This window comes from Gadus macrocephalus, chromosome 10 (genome assembly GCF_031168955.1).
Source record: "Gadus macrocephalus chromosome 10, ASM3116895v1".
In the NCBI taxonomy this organism is placed as follows: Eukaryota; Metazoa; Chordata; class Actinopteri; order Gadiformes; family Gadidae; genus Gadus; species Gadus macrocephalus.
The window spans coordinates 15756887-15771694 of record NC_082391.1 but is presented as its reverse complement, the minus strand read 5'-3'; the positions used below and the strand labels follow the sequence as shown (position 1 = coordinate 15771694).

Sequence of the window (14808 nt, the reverse complement as noted above, 5' to 3'; positions counted from 1 at the left end):
CAACTCTGTGAACAATTGATCTGCTTCCTCTCATTCCTTCAAACAAACAAGGTCACTTGCGGTGAGTCAAATAACGATTTAAGATCAGGAAGATGACCCTCCCCCCCCCCCTCATCATATGGTTGTCTTGTCGCAGTGACGAGGAAGATTTTCAATTGTCTTTTAGAACACACAACCTTGTGTTGCAGCAGTATCACCGTGTGTTTGTGTGTGTGTCATGTCGTGTCATGTCATGTCATGTCATGTCATGTCATGTCATGTCATGTCATGTCAATGACCAGCAACAGAGTCCTCGATGACCTGCTGCAACACTCGGCCCAGTACTAAAAACAAGCCCAGCTTCAGACACAGCCATTTGAAATGGTTTACTCGCTATGTTAACTCCTTTCACTTTTTGTTTTGGTTTGATTCACAATTTAGCTCAGTATTCATAGTTTCCCCTAGTATGTATTGCAGAAGATGGGATGGCGGGCTTCAAATTGTCTGTAGATTATTTGGGACAACTTTTTTTTAATCCAACAATTTATTGGGAACAAATCCTCACTGGTGGGAGCTGAATTGAGACATTAGCTGAATTGCACTTTGAAAGGTACGCTGTAATTATTGGCAGTTGTATTTTCTTGGTTTGTAGCCTAGTTATGTTTTTCTTGTTCCTTTTTGCTGTAGGCAAAAGCACATCTTATGTGAGACTTTTTGTATTTGACCAGCTTAATAAATATTCTAAATGTCTTTCCTCTGTCAACTCTGAACGTCCTATTTGATATGCTAAATCCAGGGGTTGCAATCACACACACACACACACACACACACACACACACACACACACACAGTCAATAAGTCTGCATAACTTTGCATATTTCTTGAGGCAGGAATTTGAGTCAGCAACTGTGTTTCCCCCAAGCTTTATTGAAGGTACCCAGCGAACCCAGGTCCTCTGCAGGCGGTTGTGCTGCAGGTTCTGCCGCTGTACGAGAGGACATGACGCTGGGATCGCGGAGCAGCCCCGATGCACTCCAGGGCTGGCTCTGGACCCACAGACTCGGAAGAGGCTCCACAGAGATCCTGCTTTCAAGCCCCATCTTCATGTTATCATGCCCAACTCTGCGCTTCACAGAACCTGTCGCAGACCGCCAGGGGGGACCGTCACCTGTGCCTCATCTCCGTGAAAGCAAGCGAGTCGCCAGTTGAAGGGTCTAAACGTTTGCTTAAGATTCTAAAAGGGGGCTGATCAGATCCCTTTGGGCTGGTATACGCCGGAGGTAGTCTGTGATGAATCTTCTGACGACGGAGACTGCGACCCTGGAACACCACCTCCTGACGGGCTTCCCGTCCGGCCCCACCAGGAACTTCTCGAAGTTCCACTTGATGTCGCTCAGCTTGAGCGGCTCCCAGAACAGTCTCTCGGACGCCGGTCCCATGTTGTCGCCGACCGGCGGGCAGGAGCTCTGCAAAGCAAAACGTAAACGCATTACATTGACAGATCCCCCCCCCCCCCCCCCCCCCACTACTCTGCTATACATACTAATGTTTATATGTCCTATATCACATGTAATATTCCATGAGGGGGGAGGGGACTCGCCTTGAGGAAGGTGTACACCGGTTGTTCCTGATCTCCATTGACATCACCGAGCTCAAACAGCGGGAACGTGGGGACAAATCCCTTTCCTGGTCTTACGTGTCTGAAACGCAGGAAACGATCGTCTTGTCAGGGGAAAAGGACCACCGGGGAGACGATTAGGGCTTGGGGCCCCCACTGCCTCATGGGGCCAAACCAATCTTTAAGTAGTACTTGGGTAATGCTACATTCTCTTATGGCAGGCTATGGATTGTAGAACCACTAGCCTGGCCGCTTCACTCCATTGAGGAATGCATGGAGAGGTGGAGGGACTTAAGGGTTAGTTACCAAATTAAAAATGTTGCAGATTGACAGATGATTGAGAGATATCTACATTCATAGATCTAACGTTACATCCCTTCATTGGAGCCAGGCGTCAAGGGTATGCTGCAACTTTAAACGCCCTGGTTCAGTTTCATTGGTTGCATTCCTTATGTGTATTCGGCTAGCCATGCAGAGAGAAGAGGATTACTTACTTTATACCTGGTAGGATCTCATCATTGTTCCCTGGTTCTTGTTTTCCAAAAATATTACAGGGAAACCCGAGAACGGTGAATCCATAGGACTTCAGCTCCTCGTGTAGTGCATTCAACTCTGATGGTATCAAACAGAAGAAAGTACAGATGATGTAGCCTCGGAGCTGGAGGAAAGGGGTGATTGTTTATGGTGGACTTAAAGAAGAAAGTGTTATTCAATGCTCACCCACATACTGGTTGGTAAGGGATCAGTATGTAGCTGTGTTGACAAAGAGGACTGTCTGCCCAACGTACTCTCTGAAGGAGACGGTTCGACTCTCATTCAGGGTTTTTGCCTGGTACCCATAAATGGTACCGTTTACATCTGTTTCACACGGCTGAGGGAGGGAAACACACCTGCTGGTTACAAATAATTGTCTTCATCTTATCAGGTCAATGACAACAAAGTCGTGTGTTGTCTGGTTTGGTTGAATCACCAAACATCTTATTTCGACAGGTCAAAAACATCTATCCCGATCTAATTTCATTCAGTGTTTGGTTTTCCTACATTGTATTATGTAAGGCAAAATGTATTGATAACAAACAGAAGTAACAAAGTAAATTGGCTTGACATGTAGGACACTAAAGTTAGTACATTTAGAATTTGTTCTTAGTCTTTACGGTTAGAAACACCAAATTGTGTCTGCATCTAGAGAAGTGATGCTCTTGGTCCAGTGTTTTACAACCTTTGTCTTTAGGTATTACACCTGATTGTCAACAAGACCTTTCGCTGACCACTTCGTATGCAAAGAAAAAAAGGATAACTATAAAAGGGCTGTCACTTTTTATTCGAAGTTCGAATATTCGTTCGAAGGTGGGGTGAAAAGTTCGAATTCGAAGTGTAATTCTCCATTCGAACTGTAAAAATGCGCTATAAAGAAGAGAGCGGCGAGTGGCTTTTCCTCAATAAAGCGGCCCTCCTGGATCCCCGCTTCTCCCGGTTAGTCCACCTTTCCCCTGCACAGAAACATCTCGTGACTGAAAGCCTCTCACACGAGCTCATTGAAACGGAGACCGACACTGATCGCACACGACAGGGAGAAAAGTCCGCTGCTGCGATGGGCAGCCTGTAGCGGCTGCAGCTGCAGCGGTAACGGAGAGCTGCGAGACTACTTGTAATTTTCTTTACAAGTACAAAAGAGCAGCATGCCGTGTTGGAGGTCGGCCTCACAGATTGTTCGTTTATATAGGCTGTGTGTGCCATGGACGACATGCGCTCCGCATATCGCGCTCCGCATATCGCGCTCCAAGCAGTTATTGTTAATGCGTAAAAGACAGCCGCACTTGTGTGTCGGAGCTTCCTCTTGTTGTGTTTACAAATGTGTTATCAAAGATGTGTTTTTATCCTGTGCTGTTATGAATTCAGTAGGTATACGTGATTTCCACAAGAAATAAAAAGAAACACGACAACAGTCGTTGTCGTGTTTCTTTTTTTTCTTTTTATTTTATAGTTCTATGGGGGGGGGGGGTCGAATGTATTCGAATTAATTATGGACATTCGAAATTCGTTCGAATTTCATTTTTGGAAAAAGTGACAGCCCTATAACACAGTGTGGCCGAGCAAAGAGTGCCAGCCCCTTTTACAAGACCGTGGCCTGAACAGTGAAAAGAGAACCCTCAGTAACCCTGTTGAGTTTATCTAGCCTACACAAATAATGACGAAACATCAAAAGAAAACATTACAATGTTAATGATATGAAGGAATCCACATAGCAACACTATTTTAGAAAAAAAATGGTAGGCTATTTACTGAACATTTTACTACCTACCTAACTTTTTTATATCTTTATTTTCAATTATCTATTATTTTATATTGTTGTCAATGTCTATTTCAAGAATAAAAAACACTGTTCTAGTCGATGTCCTGAGGCAAGGTCCTTAAACGTTTCTGCTTTGACATTAACTTAATAATTAATATGAATGACCAATAACGCATTATTTGACGTTAGCACTTAACAAGGTAGGCTACTATACTTAATTGATTATCCTATGCTAAATAGGCCTATGTGTTTGATTTTACCTTCAGGGTGAAAACATAAGTCAGAACTACCCCATACTCTTTGATACACGGATATTCGCAAATCCATTATAGGTCATGCTTGACCGCAGAATATGTAGCCTAGTCTAAACCAATTTTTATGATCTGAAAAAAAGTGATCCATGACCAATAACAATATAAAGATATTTTTACGCGGGAGTGTGTTCCCGCGGATGTAGGCCACCTACCTGGGTCAATGGAAACACTGTGCCCATGCTGGGTCGGAGAAGACCCAGCAGAACCAAAGGTAAAATCCGTATCCTCTCCATCCCCGTCGTCTTGAACGTCTGAACCCTCTGTAGGCTCGGTCGCTGCCTGTAATTTCGCAGGTTGGGGTTAATTTTATACCTACATGCTGCATTGAACAAACTGACGCGCACCCGTCTGAACCAATAGGCATTCAGTGATCGTGGGCTCATCTTGGAGTTTCCCTTGACTCTTGGCCCTTTGACCTCCCTTCCCCCTGTCATCGCATCATCACACAAGCTATATGTGTGCATTTCAGTAGAATATATAGACATAGATAGACAACGGCCCGGTCTGCAAAACCAATAAGCAGAGAAATCAAACAATCCTAACAGTAAACAGACACACACAGTAAACAGGGTTTCTGAATGTTTCCACAAGTTTAATTATAGACTTTTTAAGAACATTTTGAATGGAAATTTAAGAACCATGAAGGATATGAAGGAAAATTGAAGACATAGAATTAGTTGCAAAGTAATTAAATGTATTCACATTCAACAGTAAATGACTAAAGGAACTGTGTGTATGTAAGAGTTGCTTAATAGTATAATATGTGATGCTTCGGTCAACCAAAACGGATCCCACTAAAGACATTGTAGACGACCTAACATGACATAACAACAATTTCTGCAGTTAGTGATTAATCTAACACTTATAGTCGGCCACTGGTTCTAGACTGTGAGAGAAAGTCTAAGACGTTTGGAAAACAGGTAACCAGATGTCCTAAACCAGCCAGCCAAAAGGTTGCCCACAATAGTAATGTGGGTTATTAGCTTATTGTTCTTACTCGACCCAGGTGTAAGATCTGTTTTCTTTGATTATACGTGGCTATTTTACTCAAGACTGAAGTAAACTAGCCTACCTCACGCCAGTGATGGTTGGCAGACAATTTCATCTCCTAAGCACATGTGGTTTATTGTCTGTTTTATATATATGTGTATAATTAAAAAGTTGACGAGTGTATTACAATCACAGAGTTCCTCACTGCTTTATATTTGATATAACTTTAGACGAACATGCATTCCCATAAGCACACACACACACGCACACTTAGGAGAATGTGAACTATAGCCACAATAATTAATACGTTTTATTTAATTCACACTTTAAATGCTTCACTGCCATTTACAATTTCCTCATATTAAGTTACGGAGCGGGGGTGGGTCATGACTCCACTCCCAACACTTCCACCGGAGGTCAGAATTGTAAGGCTCACTTCCACTGGTGGCCGCCAGAGGTCAGCATTGTAATGGTTACTTCCACTGGTGTCCACCAGAGGTCAGCATTTTGCGGGTAAAGATTTCAGAAAGTGCTCCTACGACAGCGATAACGTCAAGACTATAGAGGGGATACGTGCTAGCGGTTCGTAGCTAGGCTTCTGACAGGCAGTCCAGTTGCAATTGTATACAGATGGCGTCTCTCCTGCAGCCCGATAGAGTGATCTATCTGGTCCGCGGGGAGAAGAAGACCAGGTCTCCGCTGTCCCAGCTGTATTTCTGTCGCTATTGCAGCGAGCTCCGGTCCCTGGAATGCGTGTCTCATGAGGTTTGTTTCCACGTCTTCTGTCAGTGGTCATTAGTGAGCTAGCGCTAGCATCGGTAGCTAGGCTAGCTATAGTGTTGTGGACTGCTGTTAGCCTGATCCCCTTGATTTGACAGGCTGTTATGGGTCTAATTGCTGAGTACCTTTTCACCAGAGACCCATTTCCTTCCTTTTATTCAGTCGACACTTGCTCTACGTTTCCTTCATGATCGGTTAATGTTTAAAACGATATGCTGTGCTCCTCCCACCTAGCTAGATGTCTAGTATGAATAGGCCACATATATCCGCCGGTGCGTTGCTGTGTAGAAGCTGTTAGAATAGGCAATGTTAGGGAAGTTGTTTATTATTTCTGTGTTTTTATATATCGTAATAGGCTATGGCCTAAAAAGGGTGATGACTTGTGTTATAGCTGCTTTATGCTTCAATCGGTTTGGATTGGGTTCATTCTCACTGTACAGACACCACACCCATACAAGAGCGACCCAAACACGACCTCTCTGGATTTGTCAGCTTTGGCATAACATAGTCACTGGAATTAAAACATCACAACCATTATAAATATTAATAATTAAATAATAAAATTGTCATTATATTCATTCTGTTCATATAGTTATCATTTAGCCTTTGAGCCCATTGTTTACTGTTTAATTGAGTCCTACTAATGGATGTTGTTTAGGTGGACTCTCATTACTGCCCGAGCTGCTTGGAGAACATGCCTTCAGCCGAGGCTAAACTGAAGAAGAACAGGTGAGCAACATGTGCATTTATACATCAGCGATTCCTTAAAGAACAAACCATAAGTGTCTTCACATTTTTTGATGCGTAAACATTAGAGGGAAAAACGACATATGAAACTCCTCCTGTATTCCCTCGTCGCTGCAGATGCGCCAACTGTTTCGACTGCCCGTGTTGCATGCACACCCTGTCCACCCGGGCCACCAACATCCCAGCCCCCATGCCCGATGACCCCACCAAAACCACCATGAAGAAGGCCTACTACCTCGCGTGTGGGTTTTGCCGCTGGACTTCCAGAGACGTGGGCATGGCAGACAAATCAGTTGGTGAGTCACACACTGGAATGACGCACTGTACTTTACTGCTTCATATAGTTATTTCGCTTTATACAGTGCCACCTACAGTGACAAGTAGATACAGATCACTGATGAGCAGGTACGGGTATGTGCAAGGAAGGACATGGGGAAGAACCCAGAACCTTTCACCCACCATTACACTTTCTTGGGATTCCGGCCCATACTTGAGACTTAACTTCAATCACGATGTCCATAATAAATAGGACAGATGTGCCAGAGCAATTTTTACAGTGCGGTTCGAACACTTCAAATATATTTGGCAAATCCTGGTTTGAGAACTCATTTAAGCCTTGCTAGCTGTTGTGACAGTGTACCGGAATTGTGTTTTGTTCGTTACAGCCAGTGGTGGATGGCAAGAACCAGAAAACCCTCACACTCAGCGGGTGAGTGGAACTCTGTCTTTCCACATGAGTCTTGATCACAAGATCTCTGGTCCACATGCAAATAGACACACAATTACCCCATTATTCGCATACTTCCTTATCGTTGAAATTAAGACGCATGTGATTGATTACTAAACTGTTAATCCCTGTTCGCTCAATTTGCAGATCAACAAACTGATAGAGTACTACCAGCAGTTGGCCCAACGAGAGAGACAGGAGCGAGACCGGAAGAAGATGGCCAGGAGGAGACAGTGCATGCCGATGGCGTTCTCGGTACACTACAGCAGGCTTTCAGCTCACTGGGCCGTATGATCTGAAGTAGCACAGCCATTTACTCTTTGAAAACTGCGCCCTTCTTTCTGATTGGGTGGTCCCTGGGGTGGATTATATTAAGTTATAAGAAATGAGCTCAGACTAACTTTGTTGTGAAATTAATAAGCATGCATTGTGTTTTCTAAAATGTTGACATTGTACTGACAAAGAGACTTTAATGTATCCTTTTCTATATATATTCTATCTATCCCCAGGGACAAACCGATTATTATCCAACGTCATTTCAAAGACATTAGTTGAATCAAGGAGAAATATTTTTTAATGAATATATTTCTAATGTCAAATATTTATAGAAGTTGGTTAGTCTTTTTTTTTTTTAAGTGAAGGAAAATGGGAGTGAAGTCCTTCAAGCGGCCAAGGACAATTCTAATTTATTTCAAAGTCGCATTGAACTTTATAAATGTGTCTGCCATGCAATCAGCTATTAAATATTTCATCATCAATGATCAGGGAACTTGACCTCAATTATCCATGTTATTTAGGTCAATGTCTTAAGATCTTTTTTTATCGAGAGTAGTTTCATGATGTTTTAAAGGTTGGGGGTAGATACAAAATAATATATTACAATTTATCTATGAAGTTCGGCTGCTTTCAAAGATGGATTTTGTTTGCCTTTGCATGTCCCCAGTTGCCACTCATGCTTAACTGCTTTGCTTCCTCCTGTCTTTTTTAACCTGTTTTTCCCTTTTAACCCTTTTGCTTGTGTGCAATGATTCTTATTTTTTATTTCTTTACCCTCCCAGCAACACACTATTCATGTGGTGGTGAGTTGTATTTTTCACAACTTTGGGTTGTCTGTATTGTGTACAGTAGCACTGTCTTCTTCTCTCCCCTCTCTCTCTTAATTCTAACTTCCCAGATCACATGAATGTCTCCCTCTAGCTAAATGTTGTTGATCCACAAAATAGGGGCCTTTTGAATTGGTAAACGAGTAGCAAACACATTGTAACCAAGTGTAGTTGCACCACGAGTTAAAAACATATAGGTCAACACTAATTTGACCATAAGTCTTACCAAACCACTTCCACCCCTCTATCCTGACCCTTTTAGAAACCCTATTTGTTCCCATTACCAAGGTGGAATTTCTGTTTGCATCTTTTGCAAATGTAGTTTTAATGGCCTTTCTTTATGGAGACATTTGTCTTTTAATATTCTGTTGTATGTTGACATCCCGAGTACTAATATGGTACATCCCGCACCGTAGTGCATTGAGCCTGACGTGCCATGCTCTCTCCTGTAGGAGAAGTACGGCCTGGGCACCAGGCTGCAGAGGCAGCGGGCCGGAGCTCCCCTATCCAGCCTGGCCGGCCTAACGTGAGTCTCCCATCATAACCTACTGCTGCATTCAATTAGAATCTATGAAAACGAAAAAAATTATTCTTACGTTTTTGGATTTTTAAACGACTTCCCATTTTCAAGTGCCGCACACCTGACTTTCTGTGTACCTGCTTGCCTGGACATCGGTTGGGCCTCGTGTTGGCCTAAAGTGAAATCCCTTTGTTCCACTAGCCTCAAAGAAGGCGAGGACCAGAAGGAGATCAACATAGAACCAGCCCAGGCCCTGGATGAGGTCGAGCCCTTGCCTGAGGACTGCTACACACGACCCATTAACCTACCAGAGGGTAGGTGCCCCCTCCCCAAAGGAGCACCGTTGGCAGGGTGGTTGTACCACTAGGTCGGCCCGGCATCGATGTGTCTATATGCCTGCCACTCTGTGGTCAACTTTCCTCATTTTGGTGGCGTTCCCTCCAGTGACGACCCTGCGGCAGCGCCTGCTGCAGCCGGACTTCCAGCCGTCGGGAGCGTCCCAACTCCACCCCAAACATAAGCATCTCCTGATGAAGAGGTCGCTGCGCTGCAGGGTACGTCTCGTCTGTTTGTGTTTTGAATGGTGTGGTTCACGTGTGTCCTCTGCGCTAGAGACTCGCGCTGACATTCGCCTTTCCTTCCCTAGAAATGCGAGCATAATTTGAGCAAACCGGAATTCAACCCGACTTCGATTAAGTTCAAAATTCAGCTGGTGGCTGTGTGAGTATTAGTTTGCTTTTATCAACTTTTTATCTTGGGTTATCTTTCAAAGATTTGAATACAATGTATATTTCTGAAAATAATTAAATTTGTTTCCAATATTCATCATCAGGTCGCTAGAAAAGGTAGTTTCCCAGTGATCAATGTTTTAGAAAATGTCAGAACTTTAGAAATGGCTGAAAAATTGTTGAATGATGAATTAATGATTGTTTTTCATTCTGTTCATTAAAGTTGGCCACATATCCATAGTGAAACATGGATACATAGGTTGTAAATTATCTGTGATAATAGGGGTTCTTGTTGTTGTTGTTATTGGCATGTTGTTTGTGGAAGATAATTGTTTTCCATTTTGATCACAGGAGTTACATCCCAGAAGTGAGAATTATGTCTATTCCAAATCTCCGGTACATGAAGGTCAGTGTCTCATGTGCTCCTGGATATTAATACAAATATATACAATATTAATACACTGTATAAATGCATCATGTTGAAGTATACATATTTATCCATTCCCAAGGCCTTCACTAGCCCATCTTAAAAATCTATGTATACACGGACAAAATGACAATACTGGCCTGGGTGCTCAAACCATAGTTGCCATCAAATGTTTCAGTTGAACAAGTAGAGACCGCCACAATAGTTTGATCACCCAGCCCCGTATTGACCTTTTAAGATGCTGCTGCCAACCTCATGTGAATAAGTAAATTAGCTTCTTAATCGACATTGAAAGCATTGAAAGGCCTTGGCTACTAACAAACATATGCATCCTACACTTGCCCTATATTTGGTTAGGAGAGCCAAGTTCTGCTGACCCTGACCAACCCAGTGGAGAACCTGACCCACGTTACCCTGGTGGCCTGCGAAGAGGGCGACCCAGAAGACGTGAACAGCACTGCCAAGGTATGACACGGAACACGCCGTTTCAATTATATCGCTCGTGCACTGATGCTAATTGATTTGTGTTATCTAGTCATGAGGATAACTGGGTTATCATAGGGTCCCAATGTCACACTTGATTATAAAATTCCCATATGGCCCCAAGCCTGTCCCCTAACTGGAGTGTGAGAAATTGACTCCTACACGTGACATATTTTTAAAGGATTGTTGTTGTTGTTGTAGGTGATGGTTCCAACCAAGGAACTTGTCCTGGCAGGAAAGGATGCTGCCGCTGATTACGATGAACTAGCCGAACCTCAGGATTTTCAAGATGACCCAGAGTGAGAGAGAGACACACACGCGCTCACACTCACACGCTTACACACGCACCCACCCCTATGCCCAGGCCATTGCTCATTAAATCCTCACCTCTCGCCCCTTCCCCCTGTCCTGTCTGCAGTGTGGTCGCCTTCAGGAAATCCAACAAGATCGGCTTCTTCATCAAAGTGGTGCCCCAGAAGGAGGGTGACACGGATGTCTTGGTGTCGTTCAAGATCCGCCACGACTTCCGCAACCTGGCTGCTCCCATCAGGCCCAACGAGGAGGCGGGCGACGCCACTACGGAGGCCATCTGGCTCACACACCACGTGGAGCTCAGTCTGGGGCCGTTGGCTCCCTGAGAACGCCCACATGAAGACCCGCCACCTGCCTGCCGCCGCCTCCCCCCCCCCCCCCCCCCCCCCCCCCCCCCCCCCTCGACTTGGTTCCACAGCCAATCGGAATTGAGGGCGGGGGTTGTGGGCGAGTTGATCTAAGGGCAAATCTGTCCGAAACGCTTCTGCTTTACTCGTAGCCGAGACCGCTACTGCGAATCACACACTACATGCTTTTCTTTGTAGCGTAGTTTACCTGTAAAATTGTTGGACTCTGTTTGATGAAATCTTTGCAGCAGAGGATGATGATGATGAAGATGATGCTGCGGCCGCCTGTCTGTCGTGCATCTTTTGACGGAACAAGACAGTAGCACTCAACGTGGTCCAATGTGAAACGATGTATCAGTATCTCTTGCTACAGTCGCTACTACATGCACATCATATTCTCATTAAAAAGCTTCCGCGTGCAATGCCTCTAAACTTGGTTAAGTGTATTACTGCAGTACCGTTATATTTTAGGGTCACTTTGTTATTATTTCGTTTTTTTTTTATTTCAGAATTATTTCTTGTTGACCACAACATGTCTAACTTGATACAACTAAGTTCACTTTAAGAGGAGTTCCATTTTGTGACTGAAATGATCATCAGTATCTTAATGGATAATCATAATAGATTATAAGCGGCTTAATCTTGGGCCAACATCTGTGATTCCCAACAATGCACTGCCCATCGCTGACACATACTCAGACATAACGCATCCTATTAGTATTCACCACGTTAGTCATGGTTCTAATGTCTAATCCATATATGTTGCATTTGACATAAAATTATGAATTTAGATCAAAATTTGACATTTTGTTCAAGGAATATTCTTCTCAATCGACATGTTTGGCAAGAGTCTGATATGACTGATCGGTTTAATATGTTGATCTGTCATGAGTGACATTGGTTATAAACTGTGTGGGTGTCTTCAGCTGCTTTCTTGTGTTAACTGTATTCTATATGCTTTGTAGTCCAGCAGACCCACAGCAACGATAACCTGTAGGACTTCTGGCTAATAAAATATAATACTGTTAACCTTGTTTTCACTATACCTTACAGCAGCTCAATAATTTCACCAAACATACTCATTTTTAAGTATTTCTATTTTAATTTGATCTACTATATGATTTTTCCTAAAGTGATTTTTATTATGGATAAACTTTTACCAGAGTCAGTTTCAATCCCGTTATCTGTACTTCAATTAAGTTTGACTTTCAAGCTGGCATGCATTGCAACCCTTCTCACCACCAGATGGGGCTGTCGTCTAAAGATGATTACTTTGCTTCGATCGTCAAGCGAGCAAGGCTACACAGGATGCTAGACACGTACACCACGGCTAGAATACTAGAACCTTGCAAGAACACTATGGTTATTAGTTGCCCTTTAAGAATTAGAAAAATGTCTAATTTTAGAAAGTCATGATTGAGATATACAAATCATGGGAAGGGGCAGAGCGTGGGGCGAATCGATAGCGAAGTAAACTATCTCTTTAAAAAGTTTATTTTCAACCGCTAGTAGGCGACAGTACACACAAGATCTATGCAAACAGGTAACAGTGAAGTAAGCTTTTCATATATTTGTGTGTATTATATTATGTGTCATCATGTAGGTACACTTTCTATATTTCATTTTCTACATTTGCAACTAAGTTTGTTGTATCGGCTTCCATGACAGGGTAATTTATTTTGGGTAATAACACAAGCCGACAACACAATGCATTCTAACAAATGGTATAATTCAGTTGCATTTTAATCCCTATACACCCCCTTTGCATACTTTCCTCTGCAAATATATGTTTATACCAGCATGAAACCCAGATACTCCGAGACTTGGCGCTGGCTGTGTGAACAGGTCCACGCAACCTGAGTAATAATGCAGGGCTTTTCTTTTATCTTGGGCAGATGCTAACGGCTCAGCAGAGAGGGGGGCCCGCGATGGAGTCATAAATTGCCCGCTGAAGATGAGGTAATAAGGAACACATGCGAGGAACCCATACCAAAGAGTGCTCCCCCCCCCCCCCCCCCCCCCACCCTCGCCCTTTACTTTGTTAGCATACATGAAGAGTACATGAACACTTGACCTTCTCAAAGGACAATTGGTGGTGCTCAGCCTCCTTTCACTATTCTGTTATATATATAAAAAATACATCAATATATTTAAAATATATACGTGTTGTCCTACAAATGCCATTGTCATGTATAAAAAAAGGGCTGAGTAGCTATCCTGGAAGTCCAGAAGGAATTAGCTAAGCCAAGGTAGGTGTAATATAAACACCTGCACCGTTTGCATTAAGTATAGAACGGTTTTCTATCTTTAGAACGCAAGCTAATTGCTGGGGGCACTGTAGACTAATTTGTTTTCATGAGATGTCATGTGCTTAAAAAGGTCAGTAAAAGATCATTCTTGCAAGATAAGCCTTATTTCCGGTGTCATTAATGAAATCTGCCTTGAACTCAGCCGAAAGTACAACTTTTTAAATTGTCGGCCTGACAGCATAACATGTAGTGTATGGTAACATACTACCATGTGCTCACTCCCTAAAGTCTGGTGACAAATGCATGATTTATACTGTTACGTCTATTACTTGCCCATGAACTTGGGCTCCAAATGTCTAAAGCAAACAAAGAGAAACACAAATGTAAATGTGTTTGTGTCAAGAGGTTCACACGATGGGTTATGGGTAAACATACTTCAAGCTTTATATGTTTCCCCTTTAGATGATACGGTTGTTAACCTAGCAGGTCAAGCACATGTACTTTGACCTGTGCTTCATTATTGATATTACCAACATACGAGTCCCGATTGGTAGCAGTGTTTAGTAAACAACATGGCTTCTGCCTCTGGTAATGACTTTCCCTTCCTCTCTCTCCTCCGCTCTCCTGCTCCTCTCCCCTCCTCTCATGTGATGACTAACATCTTTATTTTTAAAGACAGCCCAGCCAGCCTTGACCAGATGAAAAATTCCTCACTGACTTACAAGTTTGACTGCACCCAGGACCTTTCCACGATTACGTCATCCCCCAAACCGCTAGTAACTCATGCTTAGACAGAGGATGCATAAAGCAGAAATGACTGAATAAAACCAGAATACACCTCTGCTTTGAGGCTGTGGCTGTAGCCTACCTAAAACAAGTTGCTAAAAAGTCCATCTCTCGCTCTGCGTTTTCCTTCCCTCTCTCCCCAATGGCTCTACGGTATGGATATGCCACGGGGATATGGGTGTGTTGTCCATTAAAGTCACTCATCGGGGTCTAGTCAAGTGGATCAGTGGATATTGGCAATTTCATCCCCAGAGGGATATATACTCTCTGGACCGTGTTGTTTCCAATGTGCAAATAGCAAATCTACGGCTTGGAAAGGATGGAAATGCAAAGTACACACTCCATGGTACTTGGTGCGTGGTCGGTACCCCGCACATTTTTCTTCTTATCCCCCTCAGGTCGAGC

At 43.2% G+C, this 14808-nt stretch overlaps 2 protein-coding genes across 3 annotated transcripts; one reads left to right on the top strand and one right to left on the bottom strand.

Moving 5' to 3' along the window:
- Positions 1 to 521: 521 nt before the first annotated feature.
- On the bottom strand, positions 522 to 4472 carry gpx3 (glutathione peroxidase 3). The gene is made up of 5 exons (XM_060062782.1): positions 4357 to 4472; positions 2318 to 2468; positions 2092 to 2209; positions 1580 to 1679; positions 522 to 1445 (listed from the first exon to the last, which is right to left on the bottom strand). The coding sequence occupies exons 1-5, from the start codon at positions 4435 to 4437 to the stop codon at positions 1206 to 1208; spliced, it is 690 nt and encodes a 229-aa protein (XP_059918765.1). The 5' UTR covers positions 4438 to 4472; the 3' UTR covers positions 522 to 1205.
- A 1262-nt stretch (positions 4473 to 5734) lies between these two features.
- Positions 5735 to 12397, top strand: dctn4 (dynactin 4). 2 transcript variants are annotated; one of them, XM_060062762.1, is made up of 14 exons: positions 5735 to 5959; positions 6633 to 6703; positions 6839 to 7017; positions 7387 to 7430; positions 7596 to 7703; positions 8507 to 8527; positions 9004 to 9077; positions 9273 to 9385; positions 9516 to 9625; positions 9718 to 9791; positions 10151 to 10205; positions 10584 to 10691; positions 10911 to 11008; positions 11128 to 12397. In XM_060062762.1, exons 1-14 carry the CDS (start codon positions 5825 to 5827, stop codon positions 11345 to 11347), a joined length of 1410 nt encoding a protein of 469 aa, XP_059918745.1. In that variant the 5' UTR covers positions 5735 to 5824; the 3' UTR covers positions 11348 to 12397. The 2 variants fall into 2 exon arrangements, with proteins under 2 accessions (XP_059918745.1, XP_059918746.1); XM_060062763.1 differs by lacking the exon at positions 8507 to 8527 and having other exon boundaries at positions 5736 to 5959.
- The last annotated feature ends 2411 nt before the right edge of the window (positions 12398 to 14808 follow it).

What these genes read in the sequence shown, in the direction of transcription:
- dctn4 (XM_060062762.1), top strand. Translation starts at nt 5,825, where the DNA reads ATGGCGTCTCTCCTGCAGCCCGATAGAGTGATCTATCTGGTCCGCGGG. An exon ending in TCCAGCCTGGCCGGCCTAAC is followed by an intron (nt 9,078 to 9,272) that starts GTGAGTCTCCCA and finishes TTGTTCCACTAG; the next exon opens with CCTCAAAGAAGGCGAGGACC. An exon ending in CAAATCTCCGGTACATGAAG is followed by an intron (nt 10,206 to 10,583) that starts GTCAGTGTCTCA and finishes ATATTTGGTTAG; the next exon opens with GAGAGCCAAGTTCTGCTGAC.